The sequence below is a fragment of the Rhamphochromis longiceps genome, linkage group LG6, assembly GCF_057381845.1.
Source record: "Rhamphochromis longiceps isolate RC_006_pf linkage group LG6, R_longiceps_female_GT1.1, whole genome shotgun sequence".
Classification (NCBI taxonomy): Eukaryota; Metazoa; Chordata; class Actinopteri; order Cichliformes; family Cichlidae; genus Rhamphochromis; species Rhamphochromis longiceps.
Window position 1 is genome coordinate 41,737,939 of NC_140562.1, and position 21,205 is coordinate 41,759,143.

General features: G+C 40.5%; 1 protein-coding gene, 1 long non-coding RNA gene and 2 other non-coding genes across 5 annotated transcripts; 3 read left to right on the forward strand and 1 right to left on the reverse strand.

Moving 5' to 3' along the window:
• The first annotated feature begins 275 nt into the window (after nucleotides 1-275).
• LOC146668771 (uncharacterized) lies at nucleotides 276-3,690 on the forward strand. Its single transcript, XR_014912010.1, has 4 exons — nucleotides 276-1,025; nucleotides 1,949-2,097; nucleotides 2,797-2,961; nucleotides 3,039-3,690. It is a non-coding gene; the product is annotated as an uncharacterized LOC146668771 (long non-coding RNA).
• An 8,735-nt stretch (nucleotides 3,691-12,425) lies between these two features.
• exosc9 (exosome component 9) lies at nucleotides 12,426-20,565 on the reverse strand. 2 transcript variants are annotated; one of them, XM_085410760.1, is made up of 12 exons: nucleotides 20,420-20,565; nucleotides 20,115-20,209; nucleotides 19,906-20,025; nucleotides 19,033-19,135; nucleotides 18,795-18,932; nucleotides 18,570-18,652; nucleotides 17,621-17,753; nucleotides 16,982-17,070; nucleotides 16,713-16,859; nucleotides 12,730-12,899; nucleotides 12,601-12,673; nucleotides 12,426-12,504 (listed from the first exon to the last, which is right to left on the reverse strand). In XM_085410760.1, the coding sequence occupies exons 1-12, from the start codon at nucleotides 20,483-20,485 to the stop codon at nucleotides 12,441-12,443; spliced, it is 1,281 nt and encodes a 426-aa protein (XP_085266886.1). In that variant the 5' UTR covers nucleotides 20,486-20,565; the 3' UTR covers nucleotides 12,426-12,440. The 2 variants fall into 2 exon arrangements, with proteins under 2 accessions (XP_085266886.1, XP_085266885.1); XM_085410759.1 differs by lacking the exons at nucleotides 12,426-12,504; nucleotides 12,601-12,673; nucleotides 12,730-12,899 and adding exons at nucleotides 15,615-15,953; nucleotides 16,052-16,127; nucleotides 16,234-16,400.
• Nucleotides 15,002-15,075, forward strand: trnai-aau (transfer RNA isoleucine (anticodon AAU)). The gene has a single exon. It is a non-coding gene; the product is annotated as a tRNA-Ile (tRNA).
• trnaq-cug (transfer RNA glutamine (anticodon CUG)) lies at nucleotides 15,370-15,441 on the forward strand. The gene has a single exon. It is a non-coding gene; the product is annotated as a tRNA-Gln (tRNA).
• Nucleotides 20,566-21,205: the final 640 nt, after the last annotated feature.

The following is a 21,205-nucleotide window of genomic DNA, read 5'->3' on the forward strand; positions in this document are numbered from 1 at the left end:
GCAATCTAAGTTTGATGGTGTAAATGGCATAAATATTTATTCACTATAATGAGGCTGTGAATTATACTGTGTGTTTTCTTTGTGTGCATGTGTGTGCGAAGGGAGAGGACGGGATACCTGGCAATTACCCTTTAAGAGAAGATGGTAGGAAACTGAATATTCAAATAAAAGCTAGAAATATTTGCTTAAAAATATACTGGTGGCAGGGGTGGGGGGCCAAAGCCTAAAGACCCTAACCCCCCCCCCCCCCCCCCCCCCCCCACACACACACACACACACCCCTAACCCCACAAACACATTATGAATATGGTGAGTTAACAAACAGTAGACACAATACACACATTCAAATACTGTACTTTAGTTATAAATTTTGATAAAGCATTACTATAATGGATAATATATAATATGTAATATAATATATCTATATCACTAAAGCACTTCTGGATGGATGCAAACTGCATTTCGTTGCCCTGTACCTGTGCATGTGCAATGACAATAAAGTTGAATTCTATTCTATTCTATTCTATTCTATTCTATTTTCTACTCCAAGGCATTACTTTTGAGATTATTATATATTTTTGAAAATATAGCATAATGATAATACTAGTTATTGTAAACTTTACAAACCACCCAGCAGTATGTAAAGTCAAATTATGAAATACAAGTAAATAACAATTGCAGAACAGAATGTCAGTGTAATGAACACACACTTCGTTTTGACAAAGCACACTGCTTAGGTAAATGATCTGAGTAGTTGTTCATCACTGAGCAATTTGTTAATATGTGTTTCGAGCCAAATAAATGACAGGGAGAGAGACAGTGACGTCAGAACACGTCATACTATAACCTCCCGGGAGCGGACGGAGGGGGTCAGTCGTTGGGATGCGCATGCGCAGACAGAGTGCTCGAGCGGCGGGCCTTGACCTTTCGGGAAAAAAAACTCACGGACGGTGACAGCGAAACGGATAACAGTCTTCAGTACCTGCTGGACTTTGAAGCTGTGGATTCTGGGACTGTTAGAAAAGGTAAAACATTTTCATTAAAACCTTATTACTGTTTTGTTTTTGTTACTCGTCATTGTAGCTTGCTGTTGATGTTGTGCTAACAGTAGCGATTAGCTAGATACGTTAGCCGTTGACGTCAGCGCAATTTAGTATCCGGTATACAGAAACTGTTTTCCTAACAAAACCACTGTTATAATTAAGTGAAGCTGCTCCCAGATAATTTGAACCTTTGGCTTCTAAAATATGTGGTTCAATTGCGTGCCTGAAGCCTGTTGTGAGCTCTGTGTCTGATCTAGAAACTCTGAAATCTTGTAGATCTGAGCCGTACATTAAATACTCACATGAACCTGTACTTTGAATTCTGTATGAGCTGTATAAAATGCAGCTATGCATAAGAGTTTTGAATGAATAATTAGATTAGATAACTCTTTATTGTCTAATCGAATTATATAGAAATGAATAGAACGTGGTTCTTTAGACTGATGCCATAGAAGAACCTTTTTTGGTGCCACAAAGAACCTTTCAAACAATGGTTTCAAACATGAGAAGGTGTGTCTTTGACTGTTCCTGCATAACTTAGTTTCGGACTAGTTGACAAGTTATGCTCCGGTCATTTGATGTTTCCAAGATAGATGTTCTTTTGTAATATAGTTAATTTTTTTGTATATTTCATTTATCCACCATCATACATCATACATACAAGCTAAGAAGAGGTCGTTATACTAACAAGAGGTATCAACGCTGGGCCAAAGTTCAGCACATGGTTAAAGTTTGTAATCCAGCCAGGGTGTAAATATCACTCAGCAGCCAGAGCTGAAGCAGGTAGCATCAACACATAAATCTACTCTACCCGGCTTAAATCACAAGAGCACCTCTGACCAAAAAGCTGTAGATTTTTCTTGTTTGCACAAATTAATCCAGATTCACATTAATTGTGTTCACAGCTCCAACAAAATGAGGAAGAGGAGGGGGAGAAACACAATTAGGTTGAATTACAATTGGATGGAAGGCGAGGACAAGAAGAAGGAAGCTTAGGATGAGGAGGAAGAGAAGCAGCAGGAGCATCTTTAGGGATCCCTATGATGTCATTGAGGTTTGTTTCATTAATATGGTCCTCTCACAAAGAAAGATGACTTGTTTTAGTTCACCTACTTCCTGTATTAAATAGTGATATGCAAAATGTTGTGAAAAACCATGGAACAGGCACGTATAGTGCATCTGCAGGTAAATGAACATCAAATCTCTGAGACAGACTGAAATCTGTATATTTATCACCCTTATGATAAAACCCATGTCAGCCATTGGTTTATGGACTTTGTATTTTGAAGCCTCAATATTTGCTTTATTGCTGTTGCTATGTTGGGACCATATTAGGATGAGGGATCAGAATCTGGAGTCGTGCACACTATTGTTTCATTTAGTGTGTATCCATAAGATTTGTACAGCAGATCCAAGTTGTGCCTTGAAAACAGGAAAGTCGTCTGCATAGAGGAGAACTGTAATAGCAGGCTTGTACAAAGTGAGGCTTTGTGCACTCGTTTTACTTCTGTCACCCTGTTTTGATGCAGATTTCACTTGAAATCAGGCAAGAACTGGACTTATTTTTTATGTGTTCTTGTGAATTGATTGTGTATCGCATATGTTTGATTTGACTTTCTGCAAGACAACAGTCGTCCACTGGCCAAAAAAGTTTTCCAAATACCTCCACGTGATCTAGCCTGGATTTAGAAAAGAATAGCAAAAAAAAATCTGCACCTCCTGCTTCAGATGAAATTTGTGTTTCTGTGTTCAGAGGCAGCGGCGAGAGGGGAGACCTCGGCTCATCCAGCTGGAGAGCCTGACCAGGAGGAGTCGAACATTAACTCATTTCTTCCAGGGCACCCTGCAGACTCGGCTACTGGCAACAGCAAGGGATGACGTGAACGCCAAACTGGAGTCCATCACAGGTCAACTGCAGGTATGCGAGTCAGACCTTCTGGGGAGGGTTTCACTTTTCTCTCTTCTTTATAATTGACTCTTTTCTCTCTCTTTCAGCTCCTTGTCTCAGAGTGAGAGGGATTTGAAGCACAAAGGGAGGAACTTGTCGTTTGGTTGGCTGATATGGATGTCCGCCTGAGAGGTTGACCAGCTGACAGGAAACACCAGTGAAAAACTGAAACAACTGCAGGTGTGGGCTTGTTTTGATATGACATATATTTGATATGAAACATACGTCAGAGACATTATCCTAAACTGGACTAACCAAGGACCATGAGTACAACATGAAACGTACATTACATAGTGTAAGGCTGAAGTTCATTGATCATTTTAATCATAAACTTGTTGTTGAAATATTTTTACTGAACATGCAAACATCTGCTGATGAAAATGTGTTGATTTATTGGTCTGTTATGAAGCTATTGCTATTTCTAATGTGTTTTATCACTTTCTGATGTTTTATTAATTAAACAATACATGTATTATTTGTTGTGTTATCTGTAGATATAGTATTTATATATATTTATTTATAGTATAGCCAATATATTTAATTATTACTGTTTAAAACACTAATATGTGACATGTATTAGTAGTGATGTTGTGCTGAGGGTTAAAATGCCTTTTTGTCTTTTGGTAACTACAAAATGACAATAAACCATTAATATATGTCTATGCTGTGCTCGTATTTATTTTACCCTACTCAAATTCAATTTATGATGCATTTTATTTTGAAAGATTTAAAATGGTTTTTTAAAGAACCACTCAAAAAAGGTTCTTTAAAATGGTTCTTTTAAAGAACCATTTGAAGGAGCTTTTTAAAAAAGGTTCTTTAAAGAACCATTTTTAAAAAGGTTCTTTGAAAAACCATTAAAGGTGCCCCAAAGAACCATTTCTTGATGGTTCTTTGGGGCACCTTTAAAGGTTCTTCAATGAACCACTGAAAGAAATGGTTCTTCAAAGAACCATTGTTTGAAAGGTTCTTTGTGGCACCAAAAAAGGTTCTTCTATGGCATCAGTCTAAAGAACCACTTTTGGTTCCAGTTGGCACCTTTATTTTTCTGAGTGCAGGAAAATGGTGTTGATGGTGAAACTGCCAGCAGAGGGGGAAGAGGACAGAAAAAGTGGTTTAAAGATGAGGTAAGAGAGGATGTACAGGAGGCTAGCATGACAGAGGAAGATGAAGATGAAAAAGATAGAAGGAGATGAAAACCACCCAAGAGGAGCAAGTTGAAAGAAGAGGTTATGACATGAATGTAAAATAATAATTTCGTTAAGGCCTCGGCACAGAGAGCTGTGATTATTGTTAGCTCAGTGGTTAGCATTAAACAGTCATTTGACAACACTGAGCGAATAGCTTTGCAAAAGATAAAATAGTAACAGAAAAGGGAAAGAAAGTTGAAACACACAAACAGTTTGTGCATTCCTCTTATACACAAACAGTGCATCAGCAGGATCAGGCACTAAGCCCTACAGCCTCTGGGGTCTTGTCTTAAAGCATGAAAAGCACAGGTACTTTTTTACCCAAAAAAGATGAAAAGGAACATTTTTTTTAAAGGTCGCTGCACAGACAAGTGCAACTTGTATGTGCATGCACTCATGAAGACATGCACATGTATGACACTTCCTGAAAAGGAGTTACAGGTGTGACGGGTAGCTGCAGCTGATTGACATCTGGGAGGCCTCACCTCTGCTAGTTCAAATCCCTGAACTGAGCCTCTCGGTCATGTCTGTGCTTTTTGGGCTTTTTTGATGCAATTATGTGAGAAGCAGCTTCTGTGTTTAATTTTTGCTGAGTGAACCTTGATTTTATTAGCACCAATTATCAGATCTGCACGTCTGCTTTGCATACGTTCAGTTTATGAATGCAGCTTACTAACCAAGCTAGCTTGTTACCTGCTAATATAATACTCCAGCCTCTCGTGCAAATATGGTTATGTTTGGCTCTGAAAACATACAGCCATGGCCAAATCCTAACGTTGAGGTTTTAAATACAGAGAGTCGTTTTTACTGAATGACTTTCTGTGTGTTGTTTAGAAAAATTCTCTTTAGTGTCAGTGTCAGAGGAATATTTGCTAATTTCTAGTTGTGTGAATACTTCTGTTAAATAAATAAACTTCAGTTTATTTTACCTTTTGTTTGGTAAAAGTCAGACCAGATGCCTTAAGGGAAGAACAGTAAAGGTCTTAAAGGACTGAAGCCTCATAAGCTTTACACGTCACACTGCCACCAACTGCCTGAAAGTGTCTGTTTGACTTGTTGTTATAAGATTGAATGATGAATTAGCTGGAAACATGGTCAGAGTTGTTGTTTCAAGAACCAATTATGGTTCAGTGAAACTGGTACTTTTAGGGCTTTAACCCAAGAGCCATGTAAATCTACTGGAGCAGACTGAAGTATGCCTCAGTCATACACACAGCTACTCTTATAGATCAATTCGAAAACATTAATAGCTCTTTTATGATAGCACATATTCTGTCTCCCCATGCCAGCATTAAATTGCCCTAGACCCCACATGTGAGAGTTATTCTGCATAGCTATGGCTGGTTAAATGTTCCTTTGAAATCCAAAAATGGATCCATTCAACAGTTCAGGTGGTAGTTTGGGGATTTCTATCAAATCCAGTAAATTCAGGCTATATTTAAAATAAACAGCTGTATATATGTAAACACACAGAAAGATCCTGATCATTTTGAACAAGACCCATCACGTTTGCACTGCTAGAAAACTGTCTATGTTGTAACTTCCCTGACACAAAGTCCTGCACTTTGACTTGTGGCCACCAGCACCCCAACCAGAACTATTAATACAGACTGCACAAGTGCAAACGCTCTCATGTGACCAAGTTTCATTTCATCGCTTCTGCTCCAACAGTTTGTCACTCAAACGCCATTTGAGCTTGCAGCTACACCACCAGCTATGATGAGTGACTTCCACACGCATCGCCTTCATAACTTCTCTAAGGACTGGAAAGTTGAAGGGAGCTCTTTGATAGGCCGAGCGTCAAGTCTCAGATATCGCTTCCTCACTCATGCAGTGCCTGTGTCCAATCTAAACCCAGTTCCATTCATTTGAACCAAAAACAAATGAAGATAAGTGCCCTTGCCAAAAGCCTGGCAGCAGAATGACACCACGAAATTGTTGGAAGCATTATGGGATGGGGCTATACAAAGAAATCAGCAGTGACTGACGGACACTGCAGGCAAATTCTGCCCACCGTGATATTGTTGCTTAAAAGAGTGGAAGCTTCTGGCACAACGTTCATGCACGGAGAAATAAAGTGAGTGAAAGTTTCCAACAGCACAACTTTGATAGTTTCATAGACACATTTTTGGCTTCTGTTCTTCATCCTTGTAGACACGATTGGAATAGAGTCTAAAAAAATAAAAACAATCAACCATATGCATTCACATATATATCTACCAAAGATGGGGCAAGATGGGGTTAAAACGAATCACTAAAGAGGGAGTGCCCATAAGAATACGTGGGTTGCATTATATTTAGTCCATATAAACAGGAGAAGGGGTGATGTTTGAGTTTAGCTCCACCTAGTGTCGCACAACTCCATTGATTTTTTTTTTTAAAAGGCAAGTCAAAATAGATTACTAAGATGTGAAAGTTGTGCTTTATAGCAAAATCCTCTTTGCCACAGAAATAAGCTTCAGGTTCAGCTGAGGTCTTGGTTCAGTGTCACTCTCTATAACAGGTGGATGCAATCAACACACTCCTCTAATTAGGACAAAGGAGCTCAGGTTTCAGAGCAAAGGATGCTGTAGATGTTAATAATAGCTGTTTTCCTGCTAGCTGGGGAATCATTGCAGACAATTTTTCCTGGAAAAAATTATCTTCCTTCTAGGGACATGAAAGATTGAACATGAAACATCATAAAAATTAGACCTTTAACTTTAAAACCCAACAAAATAAGACCTAGAACTGCAAGATCTAATGAAAGTTATTTATGCTGCTTTAGTGTCACTGCCTGCCAAAAGGCCCAGTTCGTGTTGTTAGTAGTAGTTAGTCAGTGTCAAGTAGCTTTTCTGTGTTAACTGGTTTCTGCTTTTATCCAAATTTCATTACTTCAGAGTAAAGTTCTGGTCTTCAGCAGTGGGTCTGAAAAATCTCCCACTGCAGCCATGCAAGAACTGGCACTCAGCTCCTGAAGCCAGTGTGAAAACGTCTTCACAGATTACAGAGAAACACACTGATGCCTCTTCATGTTGGGGAGAAAATTCTTCTTGCAACAGCTCCAACAAAAAAAATGTTTTAGCCTCGATAGATAGTTTTTCCCTTCATAACAACTCAGAGTAGTGTGAATTTTTTATAACTCGTCCACACGGACATATATATAAGAGCATGGCCTGTTTGATAAGAAGGTGTCTAAACACATGCTGTCTGGCAGGTCCCACCTCCACTGCTTCATGCCATTAAACTGCAGCACTTCACTGTATGTGGAGTTTGTGCTTTATTCCTCCCAAACTGGTTAAGTCTGATCCGTGATGATCATCTCTGGAAAAAGGAAACTCCAGCTCTAAACAACATTTTTCTTTGAATGTGTTAAAATGCCTCACTGGGAGTTTATATCAACAATAATAATGACAACAATATGACTTTTTTTTTTTACTGGTGTGTGAGCAGAGACTCATTTGCAAACTTGCAAAAAGGTGCTTCTAATTTGCATTTGTTTTAAAGTCAGTACAGCATTTCCCATCAGAAATGTTAATATCAACTAAGAGTAAAAGGTGCAGTGATGGTGAATAATATGTAAATTTGGTTCCCCCAGCTTTTGTTTTCAAGGCAGCAGCACTCAACAAATGTTATGCAAAACCTGATAACCCAGCACGAACTTCCCAAGAGCTACTTGTGATGACAGGAATGTTTGGCTAAACCAGTCTTCAAGTGCCCCCATAAATGGATTTGTTATGTGGCTGTGAAGGAAAGTAAATGACAGTCAGCCATTCTTGGTCCTCTCTGGTTTTCTTGGGAAGCTTTGAGATGTGTTTGGGCTCCTCATCATACTGTATGAATCCTTCTCCACAAAAAGATGAAAAAGACCAAATTTTCTGAAAAATCTTCAAAGTGGGTTCACCTTTAAATATGGTATGTCTCAGCTTACCCTGCATGAAGTCATTTAAAGGCACTACTCTACAAAAACACATCTGAAGCATATGTGAAGGTGTTGGTGCCTGTACTCCAAGTGCACACAATCATTGGCAACCACCAATGTTCCCTCTAAGCTGCGCGCGTGCGCAATTGCGCACTGCTGGCACGGTCTCTGCGCACAGAAAATCTGCGTTTCGCACAAAAACAAATCTAACCTGAATTGAAATTAAAGTAAATACGTTAACAATTCTGTTTTGCAGTGTTAGTCAGTAAGTGACTGGCTGCTCCCGTATGGGATTAGAACGATGCCACCTTATCCCACAGTCCAGCCAATAATGCGATTCACATTCATATATACGCAGCTAATCAACGTCGCTGACAGGCTATGACAGCGTCCTTATGTGCCGACACCGGTGTTTTAGCTAGCAAAGCGGCGTGGCTGATGTGGAGTGATGCCACGTTAATGACAACGTGTACAACCATTGGAGATGTGAGCAGGACAGACGAAACAATTGACGGACAAAGTGTGGACTTTATACCAGTTTTTAAATGGTGTTGATCGGTCACGTAAAACCAGAGTAATGATAAAAATATCTGCAATGTTTGTTTTTTTCCTGAATACTGTCGTTGTTTATATTTACTGCGGGAAGAAACGGTAAAAACGGCGTTTTATAAGGAAAACTCTCGAAAGCGCTCTCCACCTGTGAGCAAAGACAACCCCCCTCCCCCAGCCTTTCCTGTTGGTGGAAAAATGTACTATGTGGACCAATCAAAAAATTATATGGCAACATGGCATTTATTGTTTAGGAAGGAAGGAAGTTTTAGGAGTGACGGCGGTGTTTTGAGATGTGAGAGATTTGCGACGTTTAGCGCAAATCTTGTGTAGTTAGTGTGTAGTGTAGTCAAAAGTTTTGTTGTGTGTGTCAGAACAATGAGGCGACTGCTGAATGTTACAGGTGTTACAGCAGTGATACATCTCCTGTTGTCACAACTGCAGGTATCAGGCTGTTGTTCTCCTTTATCTCATAGTGGACATAAATTATTTTTTGGAGTGGCACAAACAATTTGTGTGGCATCAGATTTGATGCAGAACAGCTGATTGTTCTGTGAATAGTTTGAAATGTTTCTTTAAAAAAAAACGCCTTGGCTGCATTTTTAGGTAAACAGCTGCAAAAAACGTTGTTGTTTGCATAACTCAGTTACTTTTTTGAAGAAGTAACTATATAATTAATTGCCCAACATTGGTCATTATATACTGTATTTTGCAGACAGAGAGTTACAGGACTCTCTCCTAGACCACAGACTCATAATACAAGTCAGAGCAAAAAATAAAAATAAAAAAATAAAGTTGTGTTTTCAAAATTGGAGTTCAAGTTATTTTTACTTCCAATAGCGTTAACATACTACACAGGTCATGAACAAGATTTTTTTTTTTTTAATTTTCATTGTAAGTGGGTTGAAGCAGTTAATTAAAAGTCGTCTAACATAAATGTAAATGCTGTAATTTAATAAACCATGTAACTTGGATGGATTTGATGCTGGCGTGACCACAGTGCACACGCCTAATGTTGCTCACAGTGGTCCAAGTGTCCGCTCAGGGAGTTTGTGTGTTCGCTCAGACACATAAAAAATTAGCGGGAGCATTGGTTACCACCATCCCTACCTGCCATATTTGTCCCACCTGTAACTTTGTCTTGTTCCCCAACATGAAATTAAGTTCAAAAGTTTCAAAATTCTGGAAAAGATCTTTAATGTAATGAAAGTTATCACAACAGGACTTCCACAGATCCAGAAATGGAAGCTTCAGTGGAAGTGTTGCAGTATTGCCCAAGCTGACAACTTAAAATGGGAGCTTTTTACTCCATATCTTTATGCTTAGAATAGCTTTGCATTATTCACAGTCCAAAATAATCCTTATTTACCTTACACTGGGTCTTGATGCAGCTCCACGTAGCGCCTCTACTTTTAAACAACTTTCTTCCTATTGGCTGTCCCTCGTAAACAGAATGACCAAACAGCAGGTAGGTGGGGCTTCTGCACTCATGGCCAGAACTGTGTGCCTGCGATGGCCATACTTAGTATCTCTGCTCTCACTGACATCATGCAGAGCCAATAGCAGAAGAGCATCTTTTTTATGTATATTTAAAAAGCTGCAAAGAGAGTGAGCTCAGGTACACTTAACCCTGTGATAAATCTAGCCAAGTTAAGAGACTTAACCTGTTCCAGCACTGTAATACAGTATTGGCTATTAAATAACCTGGTGGAGTGTCTGCTATTGGAGTAATATAGACCCTGCTTGTGCACTGAGTGGTCACATTACGAGTTTGATTTAACACAGCATCCCTGTGTGTCACTGAATACACCCACTAGGCCACCTTGGGTTGTGTGTCAGACCACTGATGGCAGTGATGAGGGGTGGTGAGCATTCACAGTCACTGCTTTGTTCAGTACTTTTCCACTGACTGAGACACCAGGCCGTGCACGTGTATTTGTTTGTAAGTGTGTCTGCCCGGGGAAAAAAAGACAGGAACCGTTGCTGTATCTTATCAGCCAACCAGAAGAAAAAAGACATAAAAAAAAACTGAGTAGGCTTTAATGAAGAATTGAGGAAGAATGTAATTAGAGGATTACACAGTCATACAGGACTTTACCAGAGCAAATCTGACAGAGTTACATAGCAGTATATCATGTGTTTCTGTTTTGAGGAAATAACTTTGGAAACACAGACATCTGAAGTGAAAGCAGAGGTGTGGCTCTGCGATGGGTTTTAGATCCTTCATCACCATGTACTGGTGCACTAGGGAACAAGTCCCGAGCTGCTTCACAATCCTGACCTCTGATTCATCAAATAAACTAGTACACAAAGGATGCTGCACAGGTGATCAAGCCGATACGGGTAAAAGCATGCAGATGCACAAGAAAAGAGAATTTGAGTCATGTGAGTATTTGCATCAGGTGCCAAGAGGCTTCCAGGAACAGCACGTCTGATTTACAGGGGCTTAAAAGACTTTTTTTGTTTTTCTAGTGATTACATATCACTCCATCAGTAACCAAACAGGATTGGTGACTTTGTTAAGATAAAAAATACATACAGATATATCGTTATATAATCTTCTATGCACATGCGGAATTGATCAGACGTAACCTTAAAACTACCTGCCTAATGTTGATTAGGCGACCTTGCACAGCCAAAATTGCTCTGATTCCCAGAGCTTGGGTACCGGACCTCTGGGTGTGTCCGCTTTGACGTTTGTAACGGATCCTTTGTGGATCTTTTAGGTTACAAGCGTAGGCTGTATTTAAAAGGTGGACATAGCTACTGCATTGTCGCCCTTTGAACTCCATATTCTGTGGTCTGAGAGCAACTATATTGATGATATTTGATGCCAGGTTGTTTGAAGCCGCTTACATAATCTTACCTCTCTGAAATAGTTGTGAGTCTGAATCTGTGTTTGAGGTATTAAATGTTGGCTGTGATCTATCCCAATTAGAAGCCCTAGGCACACAATGTACCAGTTACTCAAAGAGAAAAGAATCCCGCCCCACTAATTACATAATAAGTGGACTTGCCATGTTTCATTTTGTCAGATGTCAGCTGCAAGCTTCATAAATGTATTACATCATCTTTAAAAAGTAAAATCATATTTTAGATTTAAACCACACACATCGCCAGTTATCCTTTTCTAGGATCTGTGCAATTTCCTTACTGATTTAAACTATGTATGTCCCATTGTTGTCTGTGCTTATTATCTGAGGTTTGCTGTTCATGTCTACTTTTTTTCATTGCACAAACAAGTGTGTTATACCAGTTTCATATCTATTTAATTCAGTTTTATGAGTGTTTTCATGAGCAGGATTTGCAGGAGGTTATGCAGTGAGGATTAGAAGAGCAGAGGAAGTGAAGATGGATGGATGGAAAAGTAAAAGGTAAGTTTGGCAAGATGGTAGTGAGACCTGCTATGATGTATGGATTGGAGACGATGGCACTGACAGTAGACAGGAAGTTGAGGTGTAGGTGAGGATGCTAAGTTTTTCATTGGGAGTGACCAGGAAGTGACAAATAGAGGAGATGTTGAGGGCTAGTGTGACAGAGGAAGACAAGGTGAGATGGGGAGCAGATGACCTGTGGTGACCCCTAATGGGAGCAACTGGAAGCAGAAGAACAGGAGCATATGATGCTTTAAACGGTTTAAAGGTTTGATAATCTTTAATGAAGCAAATAACCAAAAATCTGTATTCAGTACAGTTAGAAACAGCATGTTAATGTTTTGTTAATGAGTTGCAGTCTCATTTAAATCCAGCTCAGTGTTTATAATCAAACGTTTTGACGTTTTGGAACAAATCTCCATCTGCAGCCTTTCCTCATTTTCTCTGCCGTTTCTTGGATGCTGCTGCCCCCTTCTGGTGAGACTTGGAGCCTGTATTTCTGAGAGCAATAAAAAATGAATTGAGAACCACATCAATATGTGCGTAGCCCTTTGTCTGTTGACTGTATTCATTTGAAAATAACAGCTTTGCTTACTTTGGTTTTTCTGACACCTCTGGGTTTAGTATGACCACCTCCTCCTCTTCAATGTCTGATATCTCAACCACATCTCCCAGTTCAAACATCACTTTTACATTAAACTGTCCAAATAAATAAATAATAAACCACCTTCGCCCACGTCCATCTTTGTCACTTCTTCCACTTGCTCGTCACCACTGTTGTCATTTTTTTCCTCTTCATAGTCATCTTCATCATCCTCCTCCAGTCCCCAGCTGTTCTGCAGCCCCTGCCCCACCTGTCCAACACCAGGGACTGGCACCACTGGGGATGGCACCCTAGCATGTGTGGTTAAGGAGACTAAGAACAAGGACGTGAAACACATTTTCTTTGTTGCTATCAATTTTTTTCTCAGCATTAGCATAGCCTAGCCTAAAAATCAAACACAAGAACAAAATGCCTATAGCTTGTTAGCTTCTGATTGGCTGCTCCTTGTAAACAAAAGATTTAAACAGAAGGTATTGAGGGATATCTTTCTAAATTTATATGGCATGGGAAGAAATCTAGACTAAAGATACAGATTTTACAACTGCCTACAGATGAGGGGGGCCAGGAACTTCCTAACCTTTTATATTATTACTGGGCTTGCTATGCACAAATAATCTCAGGGTGGTTACATTCCTTTCTATTCTTCTTGGAGGTTGAAAGAGGAGTTAATAAATAACTTCATTGTGTTCAGCTTTACCTCAAGGAGATAAATATGATCGTCTGTCTGCTGTGAAACATTTATATACAGTATACTGTCTTCTCTGCCCATTATAACAGTTGGTGCACAATTAAGAAGTGTTTATGGATGTTGACAGAAAGCAGAAAGGCAGCTTGGCGTTCTGCAAGCTACCCTCTCATTATCCGACAATTAAAAGTTTGGAAGTGTCCGTCTCGTGAAAGTGAATCTCCAGGCGGGCAAACAGTTGGTTATACAGGAACTACCACATCCCAGGCCCCCTGTACCCCGAGCTTTAGTTGGCTGTTGGCTCTTTAAATAATGTCTGAGCGAGACAGAAAAGGTCTCACTCAGACACATGGTGTCGTCTTCTTCTCCGGTCTCACTAATAGTTAGTCTAGAGACACAAACACCCACTTTCAATGTTACAGGCTTTCCCCGACCCTGACGTGGGTGTGTCTGAGAACCATTAGACCAGTGCTTCCAAAAGTGGAGGGCGCTTGGACAATACTCACAAGGCATCTAATTTTGTGTTTCTTTTCAATTACCTTCATCATTTCAAATGTTGATAACTAAAAACAGTATTTTGGATTTTGTCTCACTGGTTCCCTTGGCCAGAGTTTATTCAATAAAGAAAGAAACTGCAAATTTTACATTAGCTCGAGTGATTCATATATTTGGCTGGTGAAGACTCACAACTTAGGAATGGACAAAATGCATACAGCCAGGAGTGGTCCTAGCCTGTTTGGTGCCCACACACTCCCTCTGTTGTCCCCTGCCCCCCTACCCCCCGACACACACACACACACACACACACACACAAAACATATTAAGGATTGCACATTGACATATTTTATTGTGAAAACTGTTGTCGAAACCATACTGGATTTAACCAGATAAATATTTTACATAGTGAGAGATAGAGAGTATCCAAATGGAATCTTTTCTCTTTTTTTCTAAACCGAGGACCTGATGGCTTTGACCTTTTCTTGTCCATCTTCCATCAGTAATTTTGCACTCCAGTATCAACACCCAACCCCACAACATAACCTAACAGACCTACACTTCAGTGCACAGATTAGGTTTGTAGAGGTTTTTTGTTTTTGTTTTTTTTTTAGATTTCACACAACTCAGGGAAATAGTTAACACATAATGGGCTTGCACTGACAATATTATGAATGAAATGTGCACTATTTGGAAGCAGCATGCCCCCTCCCCTTTCGACAGGTTCAGTTTGAGCAGCAGCAGCAAGGGGGCGCACCGAGGGCCCTCGCGCTCACTTTTTGCATATATGTGTGTGATAAAATTTAGTGAGCAACTCTTATTTTTAACTGGAGAGTTAAGCAAGGTTTATTAGCTTTTACAAGAAAACTACAATGTTTTGCTGATTTGGTGAAGGGTTTTCTTATTTGTGTGTAGAGTTTTGCAAAAATAGCCAATAGTTACAAATAATGTGCTTAAGCCATCAGAAAAAAATGTAAATGGTTTAAAGCTTTCAGCACATAACCAAAAATCTGTAGTCAGTACTCAACAGCCTACATTTAAGTGTGAACACCAGGGTGTAGGACCAAAAGTGATTTAAAAACTGATTTAAATGTGATTTCGCATTAGCGGTTTGAGTGGTGTTCTAACATCCGCCACAGAGGTGCTATGTAGCTGCCATTTGTTATGAAACGTGTGAGTTATTTAAGTATGACTGATGGGCAGGTTCAACGTGGCCGGTTAGCTCAGTTGGTTAGAGCGTGGTGCTAATAACGCCAAGGTCGCGGGTTCGATCCCCGTACGGGCCAACTTTATTTTCTTTTATGTTGTTTCAAGCAATTCGCTAATACAAACATCTGGTCATCCGGCAGTTTTCTTCCATTTATCGAGGTTTTGTTCGCATGCTAGTCCATATCGGGGCTAGCTCATCACAAGTATGCTAACTAACTTCAGCTAACTTGCTTAATGAAGCAAGAACATTTTTCTTTTCTTTTTCAGAAAATCTGTATCGTTCTCAGTGAGGAAAAGTAGTTTTATAGACTTTAACGAAATGCCATCATGTTGTCTATATCGATCAAACCTTCTCATTGTGTCACAACGGTGGTTCCATGGTGTAATGGTTAGCACTCTGGACTCTGAATCCAGCGATCCGAGTTCAAATCTCGGTGGAACCTAAATTTTTACTTCTCTCCAGCTGCTACTCCTTATCATTATCATAATTGTAAATGTCTTCCATTGACAACACGTGCTTACTTTAATTAGTTTACACATTGAAACGATGTTAGGATATTTACAGATTCTCAGTTTGCATTTATCATTCATAAAACCCATTAGATGAAGCCAGAAACGCTGTTAGAAAAAAAGCTATTTAATTTTATTTGAAATCGACGTAGGAAATACATCCCTGCAAACAAACTGAAATATAAAAGTCTGGTGTGCACAGATGAACTATCTTTTAACATTTTCACTTTCTGTACATTTGTTTGAAACAGTTACAAACATCAAGTTAATGTTTTATTTCTGAGCTGCAGTCACTTCAGGTGGGACTCGTTGAAATCCAGCTCAGTGTTTATAATAAAACCTTTTGACGTTTTGGAACAAATCCCCATCTGCAGTCGTTCCTCATTTTTTCTGCCGTTTCTTGGATGCTGCTGCCCCCTTCTGGTGAGACTTGGAGCCTGTAGTTCTGAGAGCAATAAAAAATCAATTAAGAACAACCACATCAATATAAAAATAATATTTATCTGTTAATTACATTCATTAGAAAAGAACAGCTGTGCTTACTTTGGTTTTTCTGGCACCTCAGGATTTAGTATGACCACATCCTCCTCTTCACTGTCTGATATCTCAACCACATCTCCTGTAAGACAACAAACTCTCAGTTCAGGCACATTTTTATTCTTTTCCTCTAATCAGCAAACCTGACTTTTACATCAAACTGTCCAAATAAATAAATAATAAACCACCTTCGCCCACGTCCATCTTTGTCACTTCTTCCACTTGCTCGTCACCACTGTTGTCATTTTTTTCCTCTTCATAATCATCTTCATCATCCTCCTCCAGTCCCCAGCTGTTCTGCAGCCCCTGCCCCACCTTTCCAACACCAGGGACTGGCACCACTGGGGATGGCACCCTAGCATGTGTGGTTAAGGAGACTAAGAACAAGGACGTGAAACACATTTTCTTTGTTGATATCACAGACTGTATATAAAATCTTGATGTAGTCATTCAGTTATAAACCTTAAAAATAAAATTCATGTTGTTGACTTAAAACTGCCAAGACCACTAACTCATTACAAAAGCATTTATAGACGTAACAAATCCAGTGAAAAGTGGCATCTGTTTTTGGCAATTGCCCCCTGCTGGCCATTTGAAAGAATGCCATGACACAGTGTCCCATTTTTCATATGCTTTATATCCAAGCTTGTAATTCGGTTCAGGATACGTCTGAGGTGCAGCTTCGCCCTTCTGGATAATGCCATTGGCTGTTTCTGTCACATCTGTCATCTCAACCGGAGTCTCGTCCTTTTTCAGAGCTGTGATTCGGTCCTGTGGCATGGACTCTGCAAATCCACACTTTCCACCGGCCTTCCTGTATTTAAAATACGCATTTTAAATACAGGAACACAGGAAAATACACTGTTTTTAATTTAGCTTCGAAAATGATTCTAGTTTAAGACTGAAGTTTGGCAGTGAGACTAAGTCTCTGCTCACCTGGCTTTCCTGTCATTCAGCAGGGCTTCACTGATGAGCTCTGTGATCTCAGACACTTTGACACCAGCTATCTTACTGCACCTCATCACCTTCAACAAAACACAGAAAAATATCTATTGCTCTGATAAAGAATTATTGTACTGAACAGTTATTTCACCAACATATCAGCCAAGTATCTGTTGATTTTAGAGTAAGCAAAAAAAAAATCATTTGGGCCTTGTAATATTTCACTGGCAGAGGGATGAACTGATTCAATTATATTCCAGCAGATTTTGGGAGCAGCCTGTTTCAAACAAAGCTGAAGATCAGACAACTGGACAAAGATCTTAATTAAACCTCATGAGGTTCTGCCATGATGTCTACAGACCTCTGTGGCCTAGTCACAGAAAATCTGTGGACAGACCTCAGCGGGGAGTGTATGCAACAACATTTGCAGGACAAATAGTTGGAAAACTCCAAACAAGAAAGACTCTGCTGCTGCAGATACCTTCAGCACATGTCATATCTCCCATTCATAAGTCCTCATGAAACTTTGCATTTTGAGAAAAACAAAATAGAATTAATTTCTTAATTTATGCCTTTTGGAAATCAGCCCATTTTCACTCACTCACAGTAACAAAGAGCTTTTAAGGAGCTCACCTGCTCTTTAAGCAGCATAATGCCTCCGCTGGACTGGATGGAGCAGATCTCCCTGTGTTTGTTCATGGCGATTACCAACAGGCCATCCATCACTCGCTCCTCCCGCTCACACGGGTCCACCAGCAGGTAAGTGCTGCAGGGAAACAATGAGGAAGGTTAATGTTCAAACAAGTGGTCACCTGCAGGTACTCAGAAGGTCAGCAGAAAATAAGAGGACTGTTTTAAGAAAACAGCCCGAGATCAGTTAAGTTACTCTCCTGATCGCCTGCATGTTACTACAGTTAAATGCTGAGGCTGGATCAGGTGACCCTGAACGCGCACTCAGTTGTGCCGCTAAAGTCAAATTTATATTCACTCTCACTGGCAAATTTATTAGGTACACCTCGCCAGTATCAGGTTGAGATGATCTGAGTTTTATCATGTGTGCACTGATCATAAACATGTTGAGCAACAACCCTCAGGCAGGCTGTGGAGTTGAAACAATGCACATTTGTTCCTGAGGAACCCAGAGTTTCCCAAAAAAAAGGTCCCTCATAATATCACACCATCACAGGCAGGGTGGATTCATGCTTTCACATCGTTTACCCCAAATTCAGTTGCTATCATGCAAATGTCACAGCAGAAATCAAGGTGCTGTCAGACCAGGTGATGTTTTTGCATGTGGGAAAAGAAGATCAGCAGTTTCTGAAATACCCTGGCCCGTGTAACACCAGCAACCACGGCACTGTCTTCATGCCTCAATGCACTGAGCTTCCTCTCACTCCCCAGCTGGTCGTGGCAGGCTGATGAGGGCTGCCCCTCCACGAGTTTTGTGCTGGTGGAGGTCTGAAGTGACTCTCTATAAACACTACTGAATATACTGAGTTAACTAAAACCTGCTGCACCTGTAAACATGACATTAACATTTTGATACAGAGGAGAAGAAATCTTGTGAGAAGCAGTGTTTTACCCTTGTTGGAAGAAGGCGAAGCTGACGCTGATGGGCATGTGGTAGATACTCAGAGGAATGGGGTCTCTCTCCTCTGGACTGTACTGAAGACAGAAATTAAAAAAAAAAAAAAAAAAATACAGCTAACATAAAGCAGAATTCTCATGAAAACAATAACATCATCAATTTTCTCCCAGCAGGTCCAGGGAAGCTCAGACACCACCTGCTGTGGTGCTGCTGACTCACCACTGTGACTTCCTGTCCTTGGGTGCTGACGTCAGGGCGCCTGAAGTGGCACAGAGCGGTGATGGCGGCGATGCTGGCGGCATCCATCAGGTTTCCATCATTATTCAGTGTGTGAACATCCACCCTGATCTGCCACACCTAGAGACCCGCAAGCAGGCACCACCACCATCATCATCATCATCATCAATAGATAAAGCTTCTCTCTGTCTGTCGTGTCTGTCTTGTGTGTATGTGTTACCTTTTCTCCAGACACCACACACAGAGACTCTGTATCGATGCACTTGGAGTTTCTCAGGCATCTCTCCAGCTGTCTGTTTAGCTTCACTGACAGCTCAGACTGTCTGGAAACACAGAAAACCCCACAGATGATTTACACTCTCTGCACCAGCAGTCTGTCTAAATGAACCAGACAGCCCCAGGGGACGACCACTACTTGGAAACTTGTGATTAACAATAACTGCACAGGTCATCTATAATTCACCAGCTATCATTCTCCAAACACAGAGGTCCTCTTACATATTATTTCCATGTAAACCAGAATTGTTGGTAAGCTAAGGTAGCTACTGTAGATCAAGTCTTAATTACCTCACTTCGAAGCCAGGAGCAGGAGACACATAGATCAGATGCCCAAGCCACCTCAGCTAGTTCCTTACGCTATGAAGGAGTAGCAGCTGTACTCTGCGCGCCTCCTGAAAGAACGAGCTCCACACCCTGGCTCTAAGACTGAGCACAGACGGCCTTTGGAGGAGCTCATGTCTGTCGCTGGCATCCACAATCTCAGTCACTAACCACAGCTCGTGGTGACATAGATGAACAGCTGTTGTTTCATGGTAACCTTTCTCCTCACCAAAACAAAAGTGCCACCAGTCCTTTTATCAGTCTCCCGCTGCATACATCCCCAACCCAATTGGTACTCCACCCTCATCCAACTGGGAACCACGGCCTCAGAACATGGAAGCTTATTATGGATGCTTTCCAGTCACCAGATCTAATTAAATTCAGGAACAATGTCCCTACACTCCATAGAAAAAAAAAACCCCAAGCTTATTTCTTTATATTCCAGCGAACATAAATGAATGAGCTGAATTCAAAGAGTGAGGTTCGTCCTCACCTTCCCTGCTCAAATCCCGGTGAGGCCATCGGGGACAGCTCGATGTTGAAGAACATGATTCCTTCATTCGGTCGGTTTTCTTTAGGAGCCACCAGCTCGCACGACACCTGCGCCATGACCCTGCGGGGAGCCGTACAGTGAATACAGAGCTCAGTGTACACAGATGCTCAGTTTGGCACACGATTGCAAACATGTGGCTGCAGCTTCACCTGGTTTGTCCCAGATCCACAAAGCAGCACCCATAGTCAGTCCCAAAGCTGATCTTAATCTTCCTGTAGTCATAGGTCTGCCGTCCATCCAGGCGCTGAAGGAAGAGAACAGAAACAGGACCCATGAGTGCGGATGAAAGCCTGTAGGTGTGCTATGGTAAGGCACTATAATACACATAAATCCTCTCTAAAACAGAGCAACGATGCCAGGATAGGACACTGATATATGACCATCATGTTAAATCCTCAGGCTGCGCGCGCGCACACACACACACATAACAGCGCGTGCTGATTATCGCACCCACCTTTTTCTCTTCGATGGCTTTAAGCAGGAAGTCCCGCTCGCAGTTGGACAGCGGTGTGTCCTTCATTCTGTTTTTGTTATAATATACTGATCTAATTCACCGTTCCAAAAAGCATGTGGCCGCCATCGATGTTTTTTTAAACTCTAACCCGGAAGTGCAGAAGACACGTGAACGTAAAAGCGGCTAGATGATATATTTTTTTAAAATAATTGGCGTATCTAAAATTATTAATATTAAGTATTTTATTAAACTCGTTTAAATTCATTTAGAATCTTTATTTGTGTCGTATTTCATTATTTTTGATATGTTGGGCGTAGAATTTATTGATACGGGTCTTTTATTTTGAAATCCCAGCGCGGTGTGATGGTTTGATGCCTTTAGTGACATATTGAAAGCTTGTCCTTTATAGCTCTCAGTAGCTGCTTTTTATTGTTTTGGAGGAATTTGGAAATTTTGGAAAACACATTACAAAGCAATAAAAAAAATGGGCAAAATGTATTTAGTATGAGGATATTCCATTCTTTAAATGTTGTTTTATGTTATGCATGAAAAATAATAATAAAATTCATGTTTTGTCACTCAGTTACACTGAAATATATTTGATAGAAATGTCTGTGAAGGTTCTCAGTCATCCAGGTGAGAGTCCTCTTTTCCTCATGCCTGGCAGCTCCATCTTCAATGCCCTCCTCTGCACAAGTCCAAACTATCCCAGCCTGCCTCTTTAGCTTTGTCTGTTAACTGCTCCAAAACTGACTTCTCCCTCTGATGTACTCATTTCTGATCTTG

Coding starts and splice junctions, on each gene's coding strand:
- exosc9 (XM_085410760.1), bottom strand. CDS start 20,485: ATGAAGGACACACCGCTGTCCAACTGCGAGCGGGACTTCCTGCTTAAA. Junction 17,071..17,620: donor TTATGCTGCTTAAAGAGCAG/GTGAGCTCCTTA, acceptor GTTTTGTTGAAG/GTGATGAGGTGCAGTAAGAT. Junction 12,674..12,729: donor GATGGACGTGGGCGAAGGTG/GTTTATTATTTA, acceptor TTGAACTGGGAG/ATGTGGTTGAGATATCAGAC.